General features: G+C 44.6%; 2 protein-coding genes across 5 annotated transcripts in view; one reads left to right on the top strand and one right to left on the bottom strand.

The window, feature by feature from the left end:
- Nucleotides 1-4644, bottom strand: part of eva1c (eva-1 homolog C (C. elegans)) — a 140775-nt gene extending 136131 nt beyond the window's left edge. For 3 of the 4 annotated variants that reach the window (XM_078560167.1, XM_078560168.1, XM_078560170.1), the window contains exons 1-2: nt 3393-4644; nt 2352-2554 (exon numbers count right to left, since the gene is read on the bottom strand). In XM_078560167.1, the coding sequence (XP_078416293.1) occupies nt 2352-2460 (109 nt within the window). In that variant the 5' untranslated portion in view covers nt 2461-2554; nt 3393-4644. The remainder of the gene's footprint in view (nt 1-2351; nt 2555-3392) is intronic. The other variant, XM_078560165.1, reaches the window with a different exon arrangement.
- A 4597-nt stretch (nt 4645-9241) lies between these two features.
- The window catches only part of cpox (coproporphyrinogen oxidase), a 22456-nt gene continuing 4821 nt past the window's right edge, over nt 9242-26876 (top strand). Inside the window, exons 1-5 of the mRNA XM_078560164.1 lie at nt 9242-10116; nt 16316-16459; nt 18278-18388; nt 20160-20301; nt 23548-23766. Of these exons, the coding sequence (XP_078416290.1) occupies nt 9582-10116; nt 16316-16459; nt 18278-18388; nt 20160-20301; nt 23548-23766 (1151 nt within the window). The 5' untranslated portion in view covers nt 9242-9581. The remainder of the gene's footprint in view (nt 10117-16315; nt 16460-18277; nt 18389-20159; nt 20302-23547; nt 23767-26876) is intronic.

Below are 26876 nucleotides of genomic sequence, written 5' to 3'. Positions count from 1 at the left end.
AGCAGAGGCTGAACAGTTACCTACAGAGAAACTCAGAAGGACGGTCATTCAAAGACTGGTGTCAGCTGCAATGAGGCTATATGTGTGCTGCTGAAAGACCCAAGATACATTGCTGGCTACACCACGCTGTCATCCTATCCAGGTCTGCTCTGCTGAAGCATATTTGGTTGTATGCATAGGATGAGCTCTCCCAAATTGCTAATTTCTAAAGTTAGGGGAAAATGAAAACATGGGGTGGGGAAGAGTGGAATTTTAATGTATCTACCATTCCATTAATGCTGGAAAACAATGTCATTTTCAGGTACCAGTGGGTGGAACATGCAGCACATATGTGCCACCCAGTGGTACCAGACAGTGGTATCTGATTAGTGGTCCTTATTAGTATTGCTGCAGGCCACAAAAAAAAACATGGCATAAATCAGAGTGCAATGAATGCTACTCCTGGCCCCACAGCTATTCAGTTCCATTCACCACCCCATGATTATTTCCCCAGCCCCACTATTCAAATTAAACTTATAGCTTGGCTCAGCAAATGAGCTGTCTGCCATTTTTACACCGCTCTACATTGAACACTCACAGGTAGCTTGCCAATGAGTAGGAGTCATACGGACCCAAAACGTTAACTCTGTTTCTCTCTCCACAGATGCTGCCAGGCCTGCTGAGTTTTTCCAGCATTTTCTGCTTTTATCTCAATTAAACATTCAAATTAGTCCTAACCATGAAAATAATTCAGTTCTCCAGCTATTGTAACCGAGTGGGTAGTGCAATTGCTCCAGCCATTACCGGCTTGATGTGCACCATCATTGAAAATTAGCCTATGGTTTATTTCATAACACTTAAAACCAAGCATAGAGGTTTGAGGAGATCCAACAGGCTTCATTTGCTTGGGTAAGTGTAGCTCCAACAGCGCTCAAGAAGCCCAAAACCATCCAGGAGAAAGCAACCTGCTTGATCGATGCCCAACAACCACCTTAAACATTCACTTCCTCCACCAACAGTGCAGAATAGCAGCTACAAGATGCACTGTAAAAAGGTATGACACTTCTAACCTTTCTTATGTAGAAATAACCTTATACCAAAGACAGGATGCTGGGATTTCTATTTACATCATACTTGGGACTGGCTTAATACAAGACTCAATTCTTTGTAACCCCACAACCATTTGGCACAAATTCTCATCTACAAGATGCAATGCAGCAACTCACCAATGGTCCCTCAACAGCACCTTCGAAACCCACGACATTTACCACCTAGAAGGACAAGGGCAGCAGAAGCATGGGAACACCACCACCACACTACCCTGACTTGGAAATATATTGCTGCTCCTTCACTGTTGCTGTGTCAAAAATCTGGAATTCTCTCCCAAACAGGGCTGTAGGTGTATGTACCTACACCACATGGACCGCAGCAGTTCAAGGCAGCAGCTCACCGCCATCTTCTCAAGAGATATTAAGAATAGGCAATAAATTTTGGCCCTGCCAACAATGCCCACACCCCATGAAATAATAAAGGGGTGAGGTTTGGGAGCAGATTGGCCATTTGCCAATTTGCTACAGTTATGTGTTCCTAAGGAAACCTTGGGATATTGAAAAATAAAGAGAGAATTTCAAAAATAAAGAGTTTATATAAGTATTAGTAGAAGAAAATTGTCACTATGGGGGAACAAGAGCAGCAGCATCTTGAGGCAAGCCCATTGTGCCGGCATATCTAACAAAGCAAGTGTTTACAATGTCAATTTTAACAAAAAAAAAACACTTTTGATTACCTTTCTATTTCTTTCTATTCACAAGTAGATTAAAAACTTTTTTTTCAAAACTTGTTACAATTAAAATTTTAGAAATATCCATCTATATACATAACAAACCGCTGACCAGGAAATGGAAAGATTTGAAGTTAATTACAATTCATATTCTTTAAATTTGAGATTAAAAGGAATGCAACAATGGTGGGCTTCCCCATCCCCCGCCGCTATTTTTGAGCTAACTGGTAATCACAAGTACAGAATTCAATTTGGGATAGGAAGATGTGAGGCTCCTCTTCCTTACCCAGCCATCCCATTCTATGTGCTTCAGGATACAAGTTCCAGTTCAGTTTCCAACTTCTTACAATTTAACCCAGGGGAAACTATTAAACGCAGTCAAGACGCGCTGACTGGATGCACAGCGTCACCGTGTATTCCTCACTATCAATAGCAACCAGTAAAAAGCTGCCATGCATGGCAATGAAGTCCCACATAAAACTGAAACAGATATTTTCAACAAATACTGAAACTCTTGGTTGCAGTCCTGTTTTGAGATCATTGTCAACTGCCCACTAGTTTCTGGGTGAAGTTCTTTAAAATGTTCTCTTACCTGAAAAGATGCCTGAAGCGTCCATCTCTTTGGTCCAGGTAAGTATAAAATAGATCACGCTGACAAGCACTGGTATCTGTCTCCTTTGACGTCCATCGAGCAGGGGCATCGTGTATGTGCAACCAGCAGTTCACATCTTTTTAAATCCTTCCCTGCACGCCCATTTCGAAGTGACGTCCTTCCCAGGCGCGTGGAACAGGGGCCTGGAGAGCCGGGGAAAGAGGGACTGTCACCAAGTGTCCCCCTCAAATAAATAATGCACGGTAAGGAAGGGCACGCCGACAAGTTAAGAACACACTGGCCTGAAGCGGGTGATAGGCACAGGGACAGGTGTAAAGCAGAGCACCCGAGAGGCATGAGGAGAGTATTGAACCCCCACCCCCACCTGGGGAACATGAGGGGAGTATAGAACCCACCCCTACCTGAGGGACATGAAGGGAGTATAGAACCCGCCCCTACCTGAGGGACATGAGGGGAGTATAGAACCCATCCCTACCTGAGGGGCATGAGGGGAGTATAAAACCCATCCCTACCTGGGGAACATGAGGGGAGTATAAAACCCATCCCTACCTGAGGGGCATGAGGGGAGTATAAAACCCATCCCTACCTGGGGAACATGAGGGGAGTATAGAACCGCCCCCCACCAGGGGGACATGAGGTGGATATAAAACCCACCCCTACCTGAGGGACATGAAGGGACTATAGAACCCGCCCCTACCTGAGGGACATGAGGGGAGTATAGAACCCACCCCTACCTGAGGGGCATGAGGGGAGTATAAAACCCATCCCTACCTGAGGGGCATGAGGGGAGTATAGAACCCACCCCTACCTGAGGGGCATGAGGGGAGTATAAAACCCATCCCTACCTGAGGGGCATGAGGGGAGTATAAAACCCATCCCTACCTGAGGGGCATGAGGGGAGTATTGAACCCCCACCCCCACCAGGGGGACATGAGGGGAGTTTAAAACCCGCCCCCTACCTGAGGGGAGTATAGAACCCGCCCCGACCTGAGCGACACGGGACAGTACAGAGCCCAATACCTGAATGGGTGCGAAGGCAGATTCAGGAGAGCAGGCGCGCCCAGTTCAGGCTGCGAGCTAACGCTGTTGTTTCGGCGTTAAATTACCGCCAGTTTTACGCTTCACTGTTGAGGCTCCAGTTCTGCATCTGTCCTTCTTCCCAAGCTGGAAGTTTTAATAGCTCATTCCTGATCGCATCTGCCAAATGTTGTTTTCCTATCTCAAGTTATAATGCAAGCAGTTTCTCTTTCCCACGTGCTACCAAGTTCCATTGCCAGGACACATCCAAAAACTGCCACCTCGAATGTTTTTCCCTCTTTGCCTGCAGTAGCCGTTGTTTCTACTTTATTTGCCAATCCTTGGCATTGATTTGTCAAGTTTCAGTTCCAGTAAGTGTTCCACGCCCAGATAGCTCTGTCTGTCTCTTAGCAAAAGCGAAGAGGTAACATTCACCCTCGCTTTATTTATGTGGGGTATCTAGACCCATTCGCTCTGTCATTCCTACTCGCGAACGATTAGTCCTTTAATAATGTGTCAACGTAAACGATTTTCTTTTTAAAATCAGTTTCACGTTGCCCAATTCAGGTATACCCTGCCGGGAACAGATGCTACTGTTAAATGATTTAGTCCTGACAACCTTTTAACTTAGTTTAGTCCTGGTTTGCCGTTGAGTGATGAAGCCTTGGGTTTAGAAAAGCCTTCAGTTATAATCATGTTCCCTTAAAAAAAAACTCTTCAGGTCCTTGTAGCGAACGAGTTGTGCCATCTTCATTCCCGACCTGAGGAATATTTTCCTGTAGTGCTAGTTTTTCCATCATTTATCCACACACCCCCCACCCACCCCCGGATCTCTGTTTTCCCAAGTGGATGAACACGGGTGACGCTTCCCTCCAGACGCTTGTCACTTTCACTGGGCACCAGTGAAACTGCTCACCTTCTGTCCCGTCTCTATTCCCGGGGTCCACCTCCCCGGGGAGGGGTTTCTGTCTGGAGAGGTGTGTTGCTCACTCACCCTGTTGATCCCAGCTCCGGGGTAGCACACGCTCAATCCAACTCAAACCCAGAAGCACTCAGTAACCGGTCGAAAGCCCCACAGCTGCGAATATAATCGAATGGTTACACCAGTTTCCCTATAGCGTCAGACTTCTCCACATCAATGCACGTCTTTAAAAAAAAACCACGTTCGATTAACTTTGCAACCTTTGGTTAAGAATCCCAACTGCGGGTGTTTTGGTTGTTGAATTGACAACATGAAAGCGTCACGAGCTGTGGGCGGAACCAGTTGCAATCCTGTTCCCCTTCCTAGCCCTAAATTAATGGAGGTTGCAACTTTTCTGTCCCAAATCCTTGCGGACCACGGACATGAACATAATCCAAGCACCGAGTTTAGAAGAATACATATTCTTACATATAAGAATACATATAATGCGTTCATATATATAGATATATGTATGTATCACATATGTAATATACATAATATTGTTATGGTTTGTCATACAAAGTCATAGGACTGCTAGATACCTTAGAATATAGTGCGCAGCAAATAAAACGCGCTGCCAAGCAAGAAAGGTGGTAACAAGCAAAGCCAGTTCCTACTTCTTTGAATAATTCACTACATCAAGCCAAGCTACGCACCTGTGACGTCTACTGTATTGTTTGGCCAAGAAACCGGAGCAATCTTAGCTGTGAGTTGTTTTTAAGTGCAGAATACCCGGCTTTCACGGAACTTTAGACACTTGGTGTAGGTATTAGCATCATTTCATTTTTATTTCAATGCAGATTGGCTTGTCAAATATACCAAGTGCACATTCAAAAACAGGTATTCCGCCGCGCTTCTGATTGACTTAATTTGCATTACAAATTAAAATCCCAAAAGTTTTGCACAGTTCGGAAATTACAGCTGGCATCTTTTCAAACGTTGACTAGTGTAACATATTTTCAGATGTGAGTAAAGATACTAATACTGTGCTACTATATATGTTTTAAAGAAATCACACTGCAGTGCAGCGCGCTCCCTCTTGCGGTACTTGAATCAGAATTGACCTGAAAGTGCAATATCGCATTTCTTCCGAGCATCAAGTATCCGCTCGCCCCCTGGTGTTCTGAATTTTTAACTACAACTAAATGCCATACTTCCTATTTTTCATGTTAACCAAGAGTGACAATGAGTCATCCTTGTGAATCCAATTTACAATGTTCAATTATCATATTTCCTGAAGCTCCAGTAGAATTAGTCTCGACTATATCAACTTAGTGCGACGCAGCACAATTTCAACGTTATTTGATTGAATACTTCGTCACAGTACTCATTATGCCAAATATTGCAGTCATGAACATCAGAGTACAAATGATAAAAAGGTAATACAGCCTATGGGGCCCACTTTCTTTTCAGAGAACTTGTCGTGAAGTGAAAACAGCTTGTCTTATGAGGGAAAGTTCGTCTTAAATAGTCCATGATGCAGGAAAGTTAACGATTTTTATTCACTTTCAAAACTCAACCGTTCGTGAATGCTGCAATATTTTCGACCGAATTTTCACATGGATTTTCTGGAATAATTTTAACTGCAAAGAGGCATACTGAATAATACTTCAATAATGTCATGTCTCAAATTTGGTTTAGCTTTAATGCGGACACAGCACATTTTATACGATTTTTTTTCAGGATTTAAATTAATGCCAAATGGTTAAAAGTCAGTACATAGGAATCCAACTTCAGCAAAGATTTTAAAAATCTAATGCGTCCATCCATCCATCCTGATATGACTATTTAAATCCAAGTCCTTTTGCTCCCTATCTCGATAACCCCCTTCACCTCTGCAAACCCTCCTGCCACCTTCCCCACTTCCCCCACCCCACCCACCCAGGCAAATTGAGCCAGGTAGAGGAGGGTGGTGATCTCAGGATTGGTTGCGCCTCTGTTCAAGGAAGAAGTGCAGCACCCGCAGGCTGTCTTGGTGGGATTGGAGGTGTAACTCTTTCGAGTCAAAACAAATAAATTAAATGAACAAATCAAGGGACAAATTAAAAGGCAGCCCCTTAAAGGGAAACTGCAAAAGACAAAATTTAAAGGAACATAAGAACATAAGAAATAGGAACAGGAGTAGACCATTTGCCCATCGAGCCTGCTCTGCCATTCAATAAGATCCTGGCTGATCTTCTTGTGTTTCGATTTCCACATTCCCATCTAACCCTGATAACCTTTGATTCCCTTGCCTAACAAGAATCTATCTACTTCTGCCTTAAAAATATTCAATGACCCCCGCCTCCACCACCTTCTGAGGCAGAGAATTCCAAAGTCGCACAACCCCCTGAGAGGAAAAAATTCTCTTCATCTCTCCTAAAAGGGCTACCCCTAATTTTAAAGCAGTGCCCCTTAGTTCAGAACTAAGAGGAAACATCCTTTCGACATCCATTTTGTCAAGGACATTCAGGATCTTGTACACTTTGATCAAATCACCCCTCACTCTTCTAAACTCCAGTGGAAACAAGCCCAGTCTGTCCAATCTTTCCTCATAACAAATCCCACTCATTCCAGGCATCAATCTAGTAAACCTCCTTTGAACCGCCTCCAATGCATCTACATCCTTCCTTAAATAAGGAGACCAAAACTGCACACAGTATTCGAGGTGTAGTCTCACCAACCTACCAACATTAAATCAAAATGTGATCAAAAGGGTCTATAAAGCACCCCAGTCCCTACGGTTCTCACCGAGCACAGAAGGCCTCAACGGTGCCAGTGGACACTGTGTGCTCCCTCTCCAGGGACACCCAGCTGCGAATGTAGCCGCAGAAGAGGGACAGACAGTCGGGCCGTCGACCCCTTCAATTGCCCGCTGCCTGTATCTGTTAATGGCAACTTGGCTGGGTCCAGGAGCAGGTTCACGAGGAGGTCCTCCTCCCTCCCCGCCCCCCTCCTCACTGGGTGCCCGTAGATCAGGAGCATGGGACTGAAATGCAAGGATTGGAGGTGTAGAGGAACTAGACATCCATGGTGAAGAGGAAGTGGTTAAGGCCAGGAATTGGTAACTGTTAATATGGCAGAGGACATCGGACAGATGTAGGTCAGAAGAGACTGGACTAGAGGAGAAAAAAAATAGACTGGAGATAGGAAGAAATAAGTTCTGTGGAGCAAGAACAAGCTGAAACAAAGGGTCTACCTGGAAGGTCCTGTTTGTGGTTCTTGGAAAGGAGGGAGAATGGGCTATGTGAGATTGGGTTCTAGGAGGTTGGAGGCTATCTCCAGAGGAGATGAGATCAGTGATGGTCTGGGAAACAATGGCCTGATATTCAGTGGTGGGATCATGGTCCGGGAGAGGTAAGAGGAGGTGTCGGAGAGTTGGCTTTCAGCTTCTGCAAGATAGAGGCTGTTCACCAAATTACAACAGTACCACCTTGTCAGTGTGCTTATTGATAATGTTAGGGTTGGAGCTGAAGGAAGTGAGTTCTTCAGAAGGAAATAAGTTACACGGAGTGTGTGGGGCAAGAAATTGAGCCCTTTGATGTCACACTGCCAGTTGCCAATGAAAATATCTGGAGAAGGTAAGTGGCTTGAGAGAGGGTCTAGGTGAAATGAGAATTCTGAATACAGAGGAAAGGGTAGGGGTGGGGTGAGGAGATTCCTGTCCTAAGAAGGGAGCACAGAGATGAAGTGACAGAAGGGTTCAGCATCATGCCAGGTTCAAATTCATTGAGACAGGGGTGTAAGGGGATGAAGCTGTGGCCTTTGCTGAGAATTGAATGACAGGGGTTGGGCAAGGGGGAAGTCTAGAGAGGATAGTGAAAACACAGAAAGGGTGAGATTGGAAGGAGTCAGGGTTAGATGGGAATGTGGAAATCGAAACACAAGAAGATCAGCCAGGATCTTATTGAATGGCAGAGCAGGCTCGATGGGCAAATGGTCTACTCCTGTTCCTATTTCTTATGTTCTTATGTTCCTTTAAATTTTGTCTTTTGCTTTTGCAGTTTCCCTCCTTCCAGGGATCAGAGGAAAGTGAAAGGGATGTAAGATCTGGGGCTGCATTGTTATCTAAGTGTTGTTGAAGCCTGCAGTGCTAGCCACCTGAAAAGCAGAAAACAAGTTTTTTATTAATGTGCCGAATGAAATGGAAGCTAAGGCCCTGTTTCTCTCCCAGTTGAATGTAAAATGTCCCATGGCACTGATACGGTGAGGTTCCTGGTACCTTTGCCAACTTAACAAAAACAAGTTTATCTGGTCATTAATCTCATTGCTGTTGCAAATCTTTTCACTGCATTGAGACAGTAAATAGGCTTAAAAAGTAACTTATTGGCAGTGAAGCACTTCAGTGGGGCTAAACTAGTTTTTTTTATTCATACGGCTGGGAAAGCAGTTATAGTTTGATGTCGAGGTTAACAACCCATTCAATGGCTGTGATGCTACCAGGAATGGATGTCTAAGGGCAGGCGTTCAGTATATGGATGATGGTCTGACTTAGAAGGCCAATCACAATTTGAGCTGTTCCTCATCCACTTGTGGAGCAAGTGGCCACATACTTCATGGCCCATCCTCAAGCGGTTTAGGGTTGCCCAGATATTCTGCGGAAAGTTGAAAACTGGGACTTCACTCTGGTCAATTACCAGTTTGCGATGGGTGAGTTATTTAAAAAATTTGTTCCCGGGATGTGGGCATCGCTAGCTGGGCCAGAATTTATCGTCAATCCCTAATTGCCCCTTGAGAAGGTGGTGGCGAGCTGCCTTCTTGAACTGCTGCAGTCCATGCGGTGTAGGTACACCCACAGGGTGTAGGGTTAGGGAGGGAGTGCCCAGGATTTTGTTTGCAGTCAGCCAGGAGGTACACAATGGAGAGGTGCGGCTGTGGTGGTCAGTTTGTAGGGTGTGGTGTGTGTCCCAGCACACTGGGGGATTTCAGACCACGGTGCGTGGGGCTTTTATTTTGAGGAAAGGCGGCTTGTGTAAATGCAAGATTTAAAAAAAAAATATTTATATACTTGCTAAATCAAACTACAAAAAAAAAACCCCAGCAGACAGCCCGGTTGCCCATGCGCTTCTCCTCCCCGAGCCCGAGGGTGGGCGCCGTCGCCTGGCCCCGCCCTCTCGCTCCTCCCCCACCTATCGTGTAACATTAGGAAGCTGGGCCGCGAGCTGCCGGGTGGCGCGGGGCCATTGTCATTGGCATTGTCCCCGGGATTGGAACGTTGTGTCATCGGGAGGAGCGCGTGCCAGACTGTAGCAATGTCCCAGCTTGTCGCACTGTCAGCGCTCGCTCGCTGTGGAAGCCGCATCGGGTTCTCCCTGAGCAAAGCTACAGCGCGGCGGCCGGGCTGCGTCTTGTTTATTGAAGGAGGAGCCGGAGCCGCCGCCGCTCGCCATGGCTTCCCGGGCGTGAGATGGCTTACCGGGGGCGGCGTTGGTAAGACCTCACCGGGGGGCGGCTTTTTCAAGCCGTTCCTGGTGGTTGGCAGCGCTGTGCTGGTTGGGGCGACCGTGAGCGGCTTTGGGCTCACCCGCAGCCGGGCTGTGATGGCTGCGAAAAGCGTGCCAACACCGGCCGAGCGGGACCAGCAAGCGCTGGATGAAATGTTGCAAAAATGCAAACACTTCATGTCGGATCCGGTGACCGACATCAACAAACTGCTGGAAAATAAGGATGACATGAGGACTAAGATGGAATTGCTGATCATGGATGTTCAGGCTGATGTTTGCAAAGCCTTGGCTGAAGTTGACGGCGGTGAGCCGTTCAAAGTCGACCGATGGCACCGTAAAGAAGGTAAACGCTTCCCAATGTATGTACGTGTACGTGCAAATACACATGATTTTTTTTTTGAGTACGGTAGAGGAAGTTGTGGCGCAACACCAGCTGTCAGTGAATGAAGCGGAAGAAACTGTCCTGTTGACAAATTTATGCTCAACTTTTCAGGAGAGTAAACCTTGAGTCATACAGACTCGAAACGTTAACTGTGTTCCTCTCCGCAGATGCTGTCAGACCTGCTGAGTTTCTCCAGCTATTTTTGTTTTTGTTTCAGATTTCCAGCATCCCCAGTATTTTGCTTTTATCTTGATTGGTGTAGTTATTTTGATCATTTTCATTTATTTTTACGTTAAACCAGTTAAAGGTAATTTTGGAGAAATTGCCCAAGACAGTATCGGTAGGATTGACCACCGCACAGTGGTTGTAGAGACGAAGTTCCGCCTTCACATTGAGGATATCCTCCATCGTGTTGTGTGACACTACCACCGTGCTAAATGGGATAGATTTTGAACAGATCTAACAACTCAAAACTGGGCATCCATGAGGTGCTGTGGGCCATCAGCAGCAGAGTTGTACTCAAACACAATCTGTAGCCTCATGGCCCAGCATATACCTCACTCTACCATTACCATCAAGCCAGGGGATCAACCCTGGTTCAATGAGGGGTGCAGGGGGCATGCCAGGAGCAGCACCAGGCATACCTAAAAATGAGATGTCAACCTGGTGAAGCTACAACACAGGACTACTTACATACCAAACAGCATAAGCAGCATGCAGTAGGCAGAGATAAGCAATCCCACAACCAATGGATTAGATCTAAGCTCTGCAGTCCTGCCACATCCAGTCATGAATGGTGATGGACAATTAAACAACTCACTCGTGGAGGAGGCTCCACAAATATCCCCATCCTCAATGATGGGAGACCCAGCAAATCAGTGCAAAAGATAAGGCTGAAGCATTTGAGCCATCTTTAGCGAGTGGATGATCCATCTCGGCCTCCTCTTGAGGTCCCCAGCATCACAGCCATCATCAGCCAACTCGATTCACCCCACCTGATATCAAGTAACACTTGGATAGTGCCAAGGCTAAATGCCCTGACAACATTCCGGCAATAGTACTGCAGACTTGTGCACCAGAACTAGCCGTACTCTGGCCAAGCTGTTCCAGTACAGCTACAACACTCGCATCTACATGGCAATGTGGAAAATTGCCCAGGTACATCCTTGCCACAAAAAAAAGTAGGACAACTACCCCATCAGTCGACTATTGATAATCAAACGGCACTTACTCAGCAATAATCTGCTCACAGGTGCTCAGTTTGGGTTCCACCAGGGTCACTCAGCTCCTGACCTCATTACAGCCTTGTTCCAAACATGGACAAAAGAGCTGAACGCCAGAGGTGAGGTGAGAGTGACTGCCCTTGACATCAAGGAGCCCTAGCAAAACTGGAGTCAATGGGAATTGGGGGGAAAAATCTCCACTGGTTGGAGTCATACCTAACACAAGGGAAGATGGTTGTGGTTGTTGGAGGTCAGTCACCTCAGTCCTGGGAAATTGCTGCAGGAGTTTCTCAGGGTAGTATCCTAGGCTCAACCATCTTCACCTTTTTCATCAATGATCTTCCCTATCATGACGTCAGAAGTGGGGATGTTCGCTGATGATTGCACAATGTTCAGCACCATTCGCGACCCCTCAGGTACTGAAGCAGTCCACGTCTAAATGCAGCAAGACCCGGACAATATCCAGGCTTAGACTGATAAGTGGCAAGTAATATTTGCACCACACAAGTGCTAGGCAATGACCATCTTCAACAAGAGAGAATCTAACCATCTCCCCATGACCTTCAATAGCATTACCATGGCTGAGTCCTCCACCATCCATATCCTGGGGGTTACTATTGACCAGAAACCGAACTGGATTAGCCATATGAATGTTGTGGCTACAAGAGCAGTCAGAGGCTGGGAATCCTGTGGATAGTAATTCACTTCCTGACTCCCCAAAGCCTGCCCATCATCTTCAAGGCACAAGTCAGGAGTGTGATGGAATACTCTCCTCTTGCCTGGGTGAGTGCAGCTCCCGTAACACTCAAGAGGCTCAACACCACCGAGGGCAAGGCAGCCGCTTGATTGGCACCTCATCCACCACCTTAAACATTCACTCTCTCCACCACCGACGCACAGTGGCAGCAGCGTGCACTATTTACAAGATGCACTGCAGCAACTCGCCAAGACTCCTTCGACAGCACCTTCCAAACCTGCGACCTCTTCCAACTAGAAGAACAAGGGCAGCAGATGTATGGGAACACCACCACCTGCAAGTTCCCCTACAAGTCACACACCATCCTGACTTGGAAATATATCGCTGCTCCTTCACTGTCACTGGGCCAAAATCCTCAAACTCCTTTCCTAACAGTGCTGTGGGTGTTCCTACGATGCATGGACTGCAGCAGTTCAAGAAAGCAGCACCTTCTCAAGGGCAGTTAGGGTTGGGCAACAAATGCTGGCCCAGCCAGTGACGCCCACATCCCAGGAATGAATAAAAAATACATTTAAGGGGAAGTTAGATAAGCACAAGACAAATAAAAGCAATAGAAGTTTATGTTGATGGGTGGGAGTAGGCTCACTTGGAGCCTAATCCAGTTTGGCAGTGTTGCCTAATTCAGTGTAATCCCATGTAATTTACATTAGTTTACCTCACCAAATCAAACAATCTATTTTCCATTCTGCCAGTGCATGTGTGTAGCAATCCAGGGCTTGTTTTCTGCTTTCTAATGTTTTACGATATGGGATGTAATTCCTAAGCAGTTGGAGAAAACCATAAACTAACCAGGGCAGTTATGGATTTCTAACAGGCAGCTTGAGCTTCAGCAATCGAATAGAATTCTCTAGAAATAACAGAAAGAACAGCAAAAGGCGATGTAGCGGATGTTATATATAAGCAGCTTCAAAATCATTTGATAAGGTACCACGTAAGAGATTTGAAATGAAGTTAATAGATCATGGAACTAAGAATGTGGTTACACAGATAAAGAGATAGTTGGAAGTTAAAAGTAAAGATCAGTGGTAAAGGGAAATTCTCCCAGACTGGAACGTTGTGCTGAGCGATGTTCCAGGCAGCAATCTGTGTGTGCGGGTCACTTTTATTTACTATAAAAACAATTGAGCTATGATCTGCAGTTTATTGTGGGAGAGAGTTTCATACATCTCCCATCCATCAGAGGGAGTACAGCTGCATTAAATTTCAAGGGAGTAAGGCAAGGCTGGATGGCCTCTACTTTAATGCCCGGAGTATTACAGGTATAGAATCTTCAGGCGAGACAGTGGAGGGGGTAAAAGAGGAGGAGGCGTTGCATTATCAGTTAAGGAGTCAGTTACTGCAGTAAGGAGAAATGATATCTTGGAGGGGGCATCGAATGAAGCTTTGTGGGTAGAGTTTAAGAATAAAAAAGGGGCAGCCACATTGTTAGGTGTTTATTATAGACCTCCAGATGGTCAGTGGGAAATTGAGGAGCAAATATGTGCACAATTTGGGGAGGTGTGTAAAAATAATAACAATAGGGTAATTATATTAGGTGATTTCAAATTTCCCAACATTAATTGGGATGGACATAGTGTTAAGGGCTTGGATGGAGTGGATTTCTTGAAATGTGTACAGGAGAACTTTTTAGGTCAATATGTAGAGGGTCCAACAAGGGACAGTGCAGTACTGGTCCTAATTCTAGGGAATGAAGCTGGACAGGTGGCTGAGGTGGTGGTGGGGGAGCATTTTAGTGATAGCGACCACAACATGGTACAATTTAAGCTTGTTTTGGACAAAGAAATAGACAAGTTGCAAAAATGTTTTGGATTAGGGAAGAGCGGATTTTAGTAAAATAAGGCAGGATCTGGCCAAGGTAGACTGGGAACAGCTACTTGTGGGGAAATCTACAGAGGAGCAGTGGGGGGCATTCAAAAAGGAAATGGGAAGGGTACTGGCTTAACATATTCTGTCTAGGGTGATAGGAAGGAGTAACAAGTCCAGAGATGTTCAGGATACGATGAGAAGGAAAAGAGAGGCTTTTAGCAGGTACAAGGGAAGCAAATCAGCGGAGGCATTAGTGGAGTACAGAAAGTGCAGGGTGGAGCTTAAGAAAGCAATTAGGAGAGCAAAGAGGGGATATGAGAAAGTTCTGGCTGGTAAAAGTAGGGAAAATCCCAAGATATTCTATAAGTATATCAGTGGGAAGAGGATAACCAGGGAAAGAGTAGGGTCCATTAGGGGCCAAGGGGGCAATCTATGGGTGGAGCCAGAGGACGTTGGTAGAGTGTTGAATGAATACTTCAAATCTGTCTTCACACGAGAATGAGGATGAAGGTATCGAACTCGGGGAGAGAGACTGCGAGGTTCCTAAGCAAATTGATATAGGGAGTATAAGGTATTGGAGGTGTTGGCAGGCTTAAAAGTGGACAAATCTCCAGGTCCGGATGATTTGTGTCCCAGACTGCTGAGGGAGGCAAGGGAGGAGATGGCAGGGGCTCTGACCCAAATTTTTAATTCCTCTCTGGCCATGGGGGAGGTGCCAGAAGACTGGAGAACAGCTAATGTGGTTCCACTATTTAAGAAGGGTTGTAGAGATAAGCCAGAGAACTACAGGCCAGTGTGTCTCACGTCAGCGATAGGGAACCTATTGGAGAAAATTCTGAAGGAGAGAATCTATCTCCACTTAGAGAGGCAAAGTTTGATCAGAGATAGTCAGCATGGCTTTGTCAGAGGGAGGTCATGCCTAACAAATTTGATTGAATTTTTTGAGGAGGTGACCAGGTGTGTAGATGAGGATAGTGCAGTTGATGTAGTTTATATGGACTTCAGCAAAGCCTTTGACAAGGTCCCACATGGGAGACATATAAAGAAGGCAAGTGCACATGGGATACAGGGTAATTTGATAAGGTGGATTCAAAATTGGCTTAGTTGTAGGAGACAGAGGGTGATGACAGAAGGATACTTTAGTGACTGGAAGCCAGTGCCCAATGGCGTACCACAGGGATCTGTGCTGGGTCCCCTATTATTCGTCATTTATATCAACGACATAGATGACTATGTGGGGGGTAGGATTAGTAAGTTTGCGGATGACACAAAGATTGGCCAGGTGGTTAACAGTGAGTTTGAGTGTCTTGGGCTACAGGAAGATATAGATGGGATGGTCAAATGGGCAGATAAGTGGCAGATGGAATTTAACCCTGAAAAGTGTGAGGTGATACACTTTGGAAGGTGTAATTTGACAAGGAAGTATTCAATGAATGGCATGACACTAGGAAGTTCTGAGGAACAAAGGGACCTTGGTGTGTGTGTCCGTAGATCTCTGAAGGCGGAGGGGCATGTTAGTGGGGTAGTGATAAAGGGACACTTGCCTTTATCAATCGAGGCATAGATTACAAAAGTAGGGAGGTCATGTTGGCGTTGTATAGAACTTTGGTGAGGCCACAGCTCGAGTACTGTCTGCAGTTCTGGTCGCCACATTATAGGAAGGATTTGATTGCACTGGAGGGGGTGCAGAGGAGATTCACCAGGATGTTGTCTGGGATGAAACATTTAAGTTATGAAGAGAGGTTGGATAGACTTGGGTTGTTTTTGTTGGAGCAGAGAAGACTGAGGGGCGACCTGATCGAGGTGTACAAGATTATGAGGGGCATGGACAGGTTAGATAGGGAGCAGCTGTTCCCCTTAGTTGAAGGGTCTGTCACAAGGGGACATAAGTTCAAGGTGAGGGGCAGGAGGTTTAGGGGGGATGTGAGGAAAAACTTTTTTACCCAGGGGGTGGTGACGGTCTGGAATGCGCTGCCTGGGAGGGTGGTGGAGGCGGGTTGCCTCACATCCTTTAAAAAGAACCTGGATGAGCACTTGGCACGTCATAACATTCAAGGCTATGGGCCAAGTGCTGGTAAATGGGATTAGGTAGGTAGGTCAGGTGTTTCTCACATGTTGGTGCAGACCCAATGGGCCGAAGGGCCTCTTCTACACTCTGTGATCCTGTGATTCTGATCCTTTTGAAGAAATGTTTCCTAACTACTGTCCTGAATGGCCTTGCTCTGATTTTAAGGTTGTGTCCTGTTCTGGACTCCTCCAGCAGCAGAAAAAGTTCCTCTCCACCTAGCCCCATTCCTTTCGAGATTTAAAACATTTCTTTAAAGTGTTGATTGACGTTTGTTTGAGGTTTACACTTCTTTTATTATTATTGCAGGTGGTGGCGGTATAAGCTGTGTACTTCAAGATGGCAAAGTATTTGAGAAAGCTGGGGTCAATGTTTCTGTAGTATTTGGTAACCTTTCAGAGGAAGCTGCTAAACAGATGAGAAGCAGAGGAAAGTCGTTGAAATCGAAAGACGGTAAGAGGGGAATCACTGGCTAAAAATCTGATTCAGCAGTCCCGGCATTTGCCTTTGGCATATGTTATTTAAAATTCTTTCTTTCTCGTGTCTTCAGGCTCGCTTGGGCTCTTTCTCTTTGAGTTCTTACACTCTTTCTATACGTTGCTTCTGCACTCTCTGCCACACCCACTGTTTGCTTGCTTCTAATTCTCCCTTACATACCAACCTACAACAATTGGAAAAGCTGACAAACAGCTTCACAAAAGCAGATTCAGACCCATCCTCCCAAAAATGTTAACTCAAAATGGTGTAAAATAGCCTTAAATAAAAGCCTATCATCAAAACTGCTGCTTCAGGGTGACCTAAGTAAATTACATTATGTTTTATTACCTTGGATTTCAGGATTTTTATTAGTGTTTTGGGTGACATGCCACAATTCTGTTTGTTTTTCTCTGTAAACTGATACCCATTGATTGTTGTCTCCAATTCAAATGTTGACCATCTTAATGGAGAAATTTATTTTTAATTGTGGCAATAAAAACAAGCATAATGGGTTCCAAAAGTCCTATGCAGTAGATCCCATGGATCCTCGAGAGTGTTGTCCACTGAAGTTTATTGTTTCCTTAACCATGGGTTTCACTTGCCCATAGAAAGGATTCTCTCCATTCTAAGGGCTTAAACTCTGAATTTCCCTTGGCTTATAGGCTTGTATATTGTTTTTATTTGAACTTGGATAACGTGACCCCAGTGACTGTGAGCTGGCTCCTGGCATTTAAGTTGTTAAGCTAATGTTCTATAGCCCAATGGAGCACCAGATAAAACTAGACAAAGGGCCCTTGGAATCTGAATTAAAAAGACAAAAGGAACTTTAGTGCAACTATTCACCATTTCCTCAAGCTCTCATCAGTTGGAATTTAGTGCATTAATCGAGTCACACACTCTTAATTCATTCTTTTTCCAGTCACATTGTGAGGAAGTAGGGAGTCATTGCTACTGAACTAATATTTCCAGTTTTACACTATAACCCTAAGTCAATATTACTCCCTAAGAATTCCAAAAATAATTTCCTCTAGGATATTTAGCCATTTGAGATAGGTTATGACTTGGGGTGAATGCTGTCCTGCTCTTCGTTTTGCAACCTTCGCCTCCAGCTCCTTTCTCTTTCTCACACTCTCTCCTTCCCTTGTTCTTTCTCTTTTCTCTCCTCCCGCCAGACTATCTATCAGCTTTGCATGCCGCTCTGTCACATATTCCAAGCAACCCTTGACTCCACCTAACCTGCTTGACCCAAACTATCCCAACCCGAAATCTGGCAATATCCGAAATCCGGCGTGGCCTTGGTCCCCCGGTTACCGGATTTAAGGCACTGTACCTGTAATAAGAATGACTCAGTGCTATTTGTGCCAGAGGAGAAGGAACCACCTAGAAGGCTGCTGTTCAACTGTTTGTTTATCTGTCACTGGCAAAATGCTGCCATTTGTTATGGCCTTGATCGTTTAGGTCACCTGTGCTCGCCAACAGAGGGATTTTCCTGTCCCTGCCTGTACATGCTCTCTCTTGCAAGTGAGGAAGGTCCAATAACCTGTCACAATTACATTTTTCAAACTACTCCATATACAGAAATTTGAACATGTGCAGTTGCTCCCAAGTTGCCACTGTACAATTCATCCTACAGTGTAAGTAAGATGAGTTCTGCAGCCCCAGTTTGCCAAATATACAATAGTTCAAAGGGTACCTCAAAGTTCTAACGTTGCTGCAGGGTACGGAAGCAAACATTTAATTAACACTGTGAATATAGCTCTGTCACTTAAGGATATTGTGTATTTTGGGATGCAGGACAACTGCCGTTTTGTGCGATGGGAGTGAGTTCAGTGATCCATCCCAAGAATCCTCACATTCCGACCATCCATTTCAACTACAGATACTTTGAAATTGAAGACGCAGATGGTAAGTGTCCATTTTAAATATTCTATATGTTCGATAAATAGTAAATTACTCTTACATGTAGGTATGCAGCAATATGGTTTCCAGCAATATCGTATCCATGGGTTGCTTTTGTGGCAGCAAACTGGGACAATAGCGTGATGTTACACCTATGGGGTGGAATTTAATGAGAGCTGCAGGGCCCGATGTCTATCACCAAAAATAGGAGCACCCCCACCAGCCTGATCTCTGGGAGCCGAGATATTTAAATTGTTAATTGACAGTGGGAACCCTGCCGCTGAGACTCCAGGGGACATTTAATTGCAGCACAGTCAGGCAGAAATCCCGCTCTCGAGAGTTGTTGCCAGTTGGAGGTCGGTACCTCTCTATTACTGGCAGCGCCACCAGGAGTGGGGTCTCCACAGGGATTTCTGGAGAAAGGTAATTGAGGGTGGGATGGGGTTTCAGGGAGAGGGTTGCCAGTGATGGGGGAGTGGGAAGGGGGTTGGAGGAAACGGCACGTGGATGGCTCTCAGAGGGCCCCCGATGCCGAGTGCCTTTGAATGAGGGGCCTCCCCCTTCGTGGGCTGCAAGCAACCAAACAGGGTTGAATACCAATGGCAGTGAGATGAGGCCCTTAAGCGGGCATTAATTACCCACCTAAAGGCCTCAATTGACATCCAGTCGGGAAGGCCAACTGCAAGCCTTTCTGCCCTGGACTTAATCAGATTGAGGCAGAAAGGCAGTGAGTCTCCATTGGGGAGGGTGGGGGCATTAGATTCTGCCCGTGGGTTATTAGACTAGATTTTTTATGAAAACAATCCTGAGCATTGTTGGTACAATGTGGTCTAACAATCTCCTTATGCTTAAGTGTGAAAAGGTCAATAAAGCAGAGGGCAATGTTACATTTTCCATGTGTGGGGACAGGAAAAAATATGGTTTGACTCTAAAACATTTCAGATCATACATTGAGGGTCAGACAGATAGACAGACCTACCGATACATCATTCATGCCCATGAGATTAAATCAGCCACCGTCACCACACCCTCAAAAAAAGGCTAATTTTGTAGCTCTAAGCTTTTTATAGTCTTTTTAAACTTAGTTTGTCTCAAAAAGGGACATGTAATTCAATTCAGTTTAAAATAGCCCAGACAACTAACAGTTATAGAACAAAGTTCAATTGTATTTGAGCTTTTTTTTTAAACTTTGCAGTTATATATAAAGTCTGTCCATTGTGTTTTTTCCTAGGGCAGGTTCTAACTGGAGTCTCACTCATGAGATTCTAAAGTCACTTACTAGGAAAGAATAGTCGAGGTTGTTTCTCATTTCCTTGTCGTTATCTTTGAAGTACCTTCTCCTAGGTGGGCTGCAACCAAGGCTGGTGATGAGGGGGTGCAGTGGAAGGGCTGTCCCCTGAACCCATCAGACTCAACTAACCCGCTGGCTGACAGTACGGTACTTATGGCCAGTCTTTTCTGACCATGACTGTCTGGAGTGGGCTCAAACTCAACCTTTCAAACTCTGAGGTGGGAATACCGCTGAGCTGCTGCACACTCTGTCCTTAATCGACTGCCCCACTGGACGCCACTCTAGTATTTAGTGCCCAAGTTCTAGTCCCTATTTGCTGGAGCTGACAATAGTGGGACTCAGGGGGGGCCTTCAGCTTCTGTCTCAGTGGTGCAATTACTACCACAAAGTCATAGGCTCGCTCTCACAAAGTGAATAATGTTGTAAATATAAAATAAATCTTGCTGTCTAGCTACAGTTTAAGCTTTAAGCAACCTTATTTAATAGGTCAAAAATCATGGTGGTTTGGTGGAGGTACGGACCTTACCCCTACCTACCTGAATAAAGATGATGCTATCCATTTTCACAAGACCCTCAAGGAAGCCTGCGACAAGCACGATCGAAGTTATTATCCAACTTTTAAAAAATGGTGAGTGCTATCGAAGATGTTGCATTTTTCTTTTTTTACAAAACAATAAGGTAGATTTTTTAGTCATGTTGAAATTCCTTCAGAATGTCTAACTGCTAATGTGCAAAGCTTGGAAGAAGTGTTGTGAGTTTATGTGCATAAATAATCAAAACTTCCTGTACAGCCCTGGCCTTGTACAGGAGAGCAACGTAATCAAGAGACTGGGAGATTGTACCTTGAAGATAACTGACAGCATGAGGCAAAAATTCATAAGGGCTTTTTACAAAGGCTCAAAAGGCATACGGACCAGTTGGCTATCTTAATCAGAATTGAGTGAGGGTGGGAAAAGAAGTCCTAGAAAAGGAGAAACGTAACGATGAGCAAATTAGAAATCAGTTGTGGTGGCATGAAAAGGAGCTTCGGAATCATTTGGTTCAAATACAAGTCCCTTGTGAGTTTTATTTGTGAATGCTTGATTGACAGATTTGTTTGATCTTTGGACAAATATTTGAATTTTCTTTGACATGGTCATTTTGTATTTCAAAGATATTTTCCTTTGAATCTATCAGAGAAAGGTGGGGTGCCTTCAATCTCAGCGTGGTAGCTTGGCAATGATTAAGTTTTGTCACACATTTAAAGATGTACTTACACTGGAATATCAAGTCTCAAATTGTTCTGATGAGTGTAGTGTGTCTACATCTCCTCAGTACAGCAAATCCATGCTGGTCCATGCGTTTAGGTGCTGAGTGGTATTGCATGACTTCCAGAGGCACAGCAACTTCTTGATATCCACATTTCACTGCAGACATGCGGTCACTGGAAGTTGCTTTCAGATTTGCAATTTAATAACTGAGTACTTGATAGTCTTACTGTTATTTATACTGTAAAATCGGAGCCAATGTATTATGAATATCTTCACATTGTTTCTGGCAAAGCTGCCCTCTTTAGGTTTGCTTAAAACTCAAAACCGCATTTGCAAACTGAGGGAAGGTTTGGGTTAACCTTCAAGCCTGAAGTTTTGCAACCCCGACACATTGATAAAAGTCAGCTGAATGACTGAACATTTTTTGTAACTTGTAAGATTATGCCTGAACTTTCGTATGTGAAGGCAGATCACAATGACTTTGGACTGAGGAGCTCTTATCAGAGGCACTCAAAAGGATTATAGTGCAGTTCCTGGCATTTTTATCAATTACTTGTCATTCTGTAGTGGGTGGGCCACTCTGTTCAAACCTGATTGCTTGACTCATAATAACTGGTGACAAGGCAGTTACATGGTTCTTGTGCATCCCATAGTTTGCAAAGCCTGGCTCCAAAGCCAGGGTTTTTTGATTGGGCCCACCCAATGGGAAAAGTTGGCAGAGTTTCATGATGCCGGGTCTCTGCTCATTACTGCGTCCTCTTCAAATTCTACCATCATTCCTGATGGCTGCAGGAAACACCTAGGGAAGAATTTTTCCCCGTCGGGGGCGGGGGGAAGGTCAGGAGCAGGCTTGAGCGGATGTGCCGCCGTTTTACGTAGGTGGGCCAATTAAGGCCTGCCCAGTGTGACGTCCGCCAGGAAGCGCTATGCGCTCCCTGTGCGGAGGGGGATTCCCTAAGCTGAGAGTGCACTCTTTCATGCATACGTGCAAAGGAGTGCACTCATCTCCCTGAGGCTAAGTGCTGCCTCAGGGAGATCGGCGCCAAATTCAGAAATGTGAGATATAGAAAAATAAAATTTCCCTGACATGTCCCCTCGTGACACTGTCACATGAGTTGGGACATGTCCATCACTTTTAATTAAACTTTTATTAAATTTTTGAAAACCTGCATGAAACCTCACCCCGCCCGTGGGATGAGGTTTCATACTTTTTCTGAAGCCTGCCAGGGCTCCCGGCCTGCCCGCCAGCCTTAAGGTTGGACGGGCAGGTCCTTTAACTACTTCAATTAGATTTTAAATGGCCTCAATTGGCCATTGACAGGTCGGCAGGCGCACAGCTGATTTGGCTGTGCCCTCGCCAACCTGAAAATTGAAATGATGTCGGGAGCTCGCTGACCTCAACATCCTGCCCCTAATGAATTTTGGGCAATTCCAAACAAATACAGCAGAAATATCATTCAGTGTACTATTTTCCATAATTTCCATTTTTGTTGCAGTATTTCTTCCTTTTAGTACAAGAAGGTATCCAGCATTGCTACGTGTCATGGTGATGGTGGAAAGCAATTTAAGTGTCTACCAAAAGTAGGACTTGCCTCTCCCTGTCACAACTACCATTACATCTGCAGGGAGGTGATGGCGTAGTGGTGTTGTCACTGGACTAGTAATCCAGAAACTCAGGGTAATGCTCTGGGGACGGCAGATGGTGGAATTTGAATTCAATAAAAATTAATTAATTAAAAGTCTAAAGATGACCATGTCGATTGTTGTAAAAACTCATCTGGCTTTAGGGAAGGAAATCTGGTGTCCTTACCTGGTCTGGCGTACATGTGACTCCAGAGCAATGTGGTTGACTCTTAAATGCCCTCTGAACAAAGACAGTTAGAGATAGGCAGTGATGCCCACATCTAATGAATAAAAAAAAAAATCTGCCTTTGTGCAATTTGCCCCGAGTCATTTTAGAGAGTGTGCAAAAGGTTTTCCATTGGGAATCTCATGTTTGAGAATCAGTGGTCAGTCAGCACTGGAAATGTATGGCACCAACCTGCCAGTACCCCTGCACTAGAATAGGCAGAAGTGCACAGGTTGGCATTTTTTTTTAAAAGAGAAACTGTGCGGAGATTTTTATTTTACAGTTATAGTCTGGGTTCTGATACAAATGGATCTACAGTTTTGCAAAAATAATGTGGGTACAATAGCTTTAGTGCCATAAATGTAAGGTACTCCTAACCAATAAGGAATTTAGAAGAAATTTCTTTACCTGGAATATGCTACCACCGGGAATTGTTGAGGTGATTAGTAAAGAAGCATTTAAAAGGATAAAAGCAAATGAAGAGTCATACGGGCTCGAAACATTAATTGTATTCCCCTCCGCAGATGCTGTCAGACCTGCTGAGTTTTTCCAGCTCTTTTTGTTTTTGTTTCAGCATTTAAAAGGAAGTTAGTTAAGTACATGAGGAAGCAAGGAATAGGATGAGATGAAGTAGTGAGAGAGAGGGCTCATGTGGAGCATACTCCTGTTGGGGTTTTTTTTTGTTTTTGAGGGTGGGGGGGTGGTGGAATTAGAAAAGTATATTGATGCCAATTGTAACAGTTTATCTTTCCTCCTCCTATTGTCCCAAATAAAGGTGTGATGCTTATTTTTACATCAAACATCGCGGGGAGCGGAGAGGAGTAGGTGGCATATTTTTTGATGACTTGGATTCCCCCTCAGCGGGAGGCCTGTTCAAATTTGTACATAGCTGCGCTAAGGCTGTGGTTCCTTGCTATATCCCCATTGTGAAGAAGCACCTGCATGATTCCTATACACCAGAAGAAAAAGCATGGCAGCAACTTCGGAGAGGCAGGTGGGTTGAATGAAATCCTTGAAGAAAAAATATCACCTATGGCAGAAGCTGATCGTTTGTTCACTTTGTGGTAATTTGAGGATGAGTTTGTCATGCACCGGCGTGGAGGCCAAAATGTATTAAAATGGCCCAAACGCTGGACCTTTCACAGCTGCAGGGAACCATTGTTCACACACTAGTTGCTATGATAATGAAAATGCTGTGAATATATGTTTTAAGTTCACTTGATAATCGTTTTTAGGAGAACCTTTAGTTGCACATCTGCAGTTGCCAGTCTCCTTTTTATAGGAGAATTAATCCTGCTCATGTGCTTCCTCCTTCTCTCCTGGGGAAACAAATTCATCATGAGCTGTGGAGAAAATTCCATCAGATGTCGTTTCTCCGCAAGAGAGCTCCGAGATAAAGCTAAATTTCACATCTAAATTCAAATCCAAGTAGGTGAAAGGAAGAATATTTAAGAAATGGGACCATCCATGCTTATTTTAATCCCCTCGTGCCCGACGAGAACAGTGCAGGCGGGGGAGCCAAAATAGAGGCGCATTACTAGTCTCCTTGTTCACACCTCACCCATGTCCAATTCAACTTCCAGGTTTTAGAAGGGGTTGGAAATGTTTCCTACAGGCAGCCAAAGGCCCTGTTAATTATGTAATGCTGGCGCCCATTGTGCAATTGGGACCCCAGTGCGATTTTAACAAAGAGTCCAATCCCCAGCTGGAGGAAACAGCTTTTCCACTTCTACCTTTCTCAAGGAAGAGGCACACTCACCTGGAGTTGCCCAAGGGATGTTGTGCATAAACTATGATTTACAAGAGAGGCAGTGGCAAATTTGTATTGCACAAAATTATCTAACATTCAGCCATACTGTGCCACAAACGTGGCACTGCCAGTGACTGTGAAGATCATCCCATCCCTGCCTTTCATGCCTCATGCTTATTCTAGCCAGGCACTACTATCTAATGAGAGGGTAGCACCAAGAGAAAAAAACAGGGCAATACTTTAGTGCAGTACTGAGGGAATACTTATAGTTGTAGAAGCCATCTTTAACATGAGGTATTAAACTATGGTTCCAGGTGGTTTAAATAGATTCCATGGTATTATTTGGAGTAAGGGAAGTTGTCTTTGTGCTCTGGCCGATATTTGACATCAAACCAAATAAACTGTTCATTTTTAATTTGCAAACTTTGCACATTGGCTATCATGATTCCCTGCAAAACAACAATGTCTACACCTCAAAAAAAAAATTGGCAAATAGATTGTTTGGGACATCCTGAAGATGTTGCAACCTTTTTAAATTTCTTTCTTTGCGTAAAGAAAGGCATATAAGCAAATGGGAGTGTGATGTGATGACGTAGTGAGTAATCTGGGCTTGAGCAGTCTGCATAGTTTATCAAAGTGATGAATGAAAGAGAGAAAAGTTTGCATTTATATAGTGCCTTTCATGTCCTCTTGACGTCTCAAGCTTCTTCAGCCAATGAAATACTTCTGAAGCGTAGGCACTGTTGGGCAACAACAAATGAAGAGAAATTTTCTTTCTTCACTTCAGTAATGACTGGGATATTTTCCAGTGAGTGGACATAGAGAGAAACTTTATATATAAAATCACAAATCAAATTAAAAAGAAAACACATGAGGTACGTTTTTTTGAGTTTTCCTTTTTTTTTTATCCTGCTGTCTTCATTTCCAGTCTCCTGTTATCCTTCCTGTCTCTGCTATGTTTTTTTTTCACCTGGGCCTGAATTTTTCAGTCGATGGGCAGGCTCAGTGTGAGTGGGTGGGGTGGTTGCAGAGCCGACCGCTGCCCGCAATCGGCTCCGCGTCGCCATTTTACGCAGGTGGGCCAATTAGGGCCCGCCCAGTGTAAGACACGAGCCATAGGGCTCAGCGCTACCTATGCGGGCAGTGAGAGCCGGGGCCAGTGCAAAAGAGCGCTTCAATCTCCCTGAGGCACGGAGCTGCCTCAGGGAGATTGCAGAGCTTTTGAAGTTATTAAGTAAATGGATTAAAAATTTGATTAACCGTGTCCTGTCGTGTGACTGTGTCACACGAGATGGGGCATGTTTTGGTATTTTGGAAAAATTATTTATTTTATTAATAAAAGCTTTAGGAAAACTCATCGTGCTCACGGATGAGGTTTCCTAAAAAAAACACGTGAAGGCCGCCTGGCCTTTTCGCCTGCCCACCAACCTTCAGGTTGGACGGGCAGCATTAACGATTACATTAATTACTGCCTTAATGGGCCATTTAAATGTCGGCAGGTGCGCAGCCGACTGTGGCGCGCGCCCGCCGAGCGAAACATCGCGAGACAGCGCAATGACATCGGGACGCACGCCCGACGATATCACGCGTGATTTTATGCGCCGGCATGTCAGGCCCGCCCCCACACGCCGACTGAAAAACCCTGCCCCTGTTTCTTGCTAATTTGTCTTTGCTGTAAATAACCTCTTGAACGTACATACAGCACTTTTTTTTTTGGGTTGTCTAAATTAACATAAGCAGAATAACCCTGTCCGGCAACGCAGCCAGAATCTCTCGGTCTTGCAGTGATCGGTTTTTACAACCTTCCCATGCCCTTTGTTGCTTGCCTGCCTGTGCAGCCCTTTTTCTGAAAACCAAACAGCCCTCTTGGTACCAATGCTCTAAAAGCCCCCTCACAGACCAAAATAGATCACTTTTCTAACATAATAGCTTGTGGTATCTTTTGGAATACTCAAGACAAAATAATATATAAGAAACAACTTTCCATTTAACATTTTACCACCTATCTTTTTTTTTAGAAACTTATGAGAATACACGTTATTTCTAACACCAGAGGTTCAAAAAAAGAACCTTTACAAATTCTCTTTGGGAAAATGGCCATGGAATCCTGAAACGTAATTTATGTGTCATGACTGGCTAATAAGCTTGGGGAGAGGGGGGTGGCATCTCGAGTAAATTTATTGCGATTGGGTTTGTATGTGGCCTGAGTCACATTTGAATAATGGTTGAGGCATTAGCAGTAATAAAGATTTTTCCCTACATAAATATTTTTAGAGTTCAAAAAGAAAATTGTTGCTGTTAGCAAGAGTTTTCCAAGGCTTTCTAGGCACCGATAATATCTGCCATTTCCCAGT

Source organism: Cetorhinus maximus, chromosome 16 (genome assembly GCF_964194155.1).
Source record: "Cetorhinus maximus chromosome 16, sCetMax3.hap1.1, whole genome shotgun sequence".
Taxonomy (NCBI): domain Eukaryota; kingdom Metazoa; phylum Chordata; class Chondrichthyes; order Lamniformes; family Cetorhinidae; genus Cetorhinus; species Cetorhinus maximus.
The sequence above is the reverse complement of the archived record's forward strand: the minus strand, read 5'-3'. Positions and strand labels throughout refer to the sequence as shown.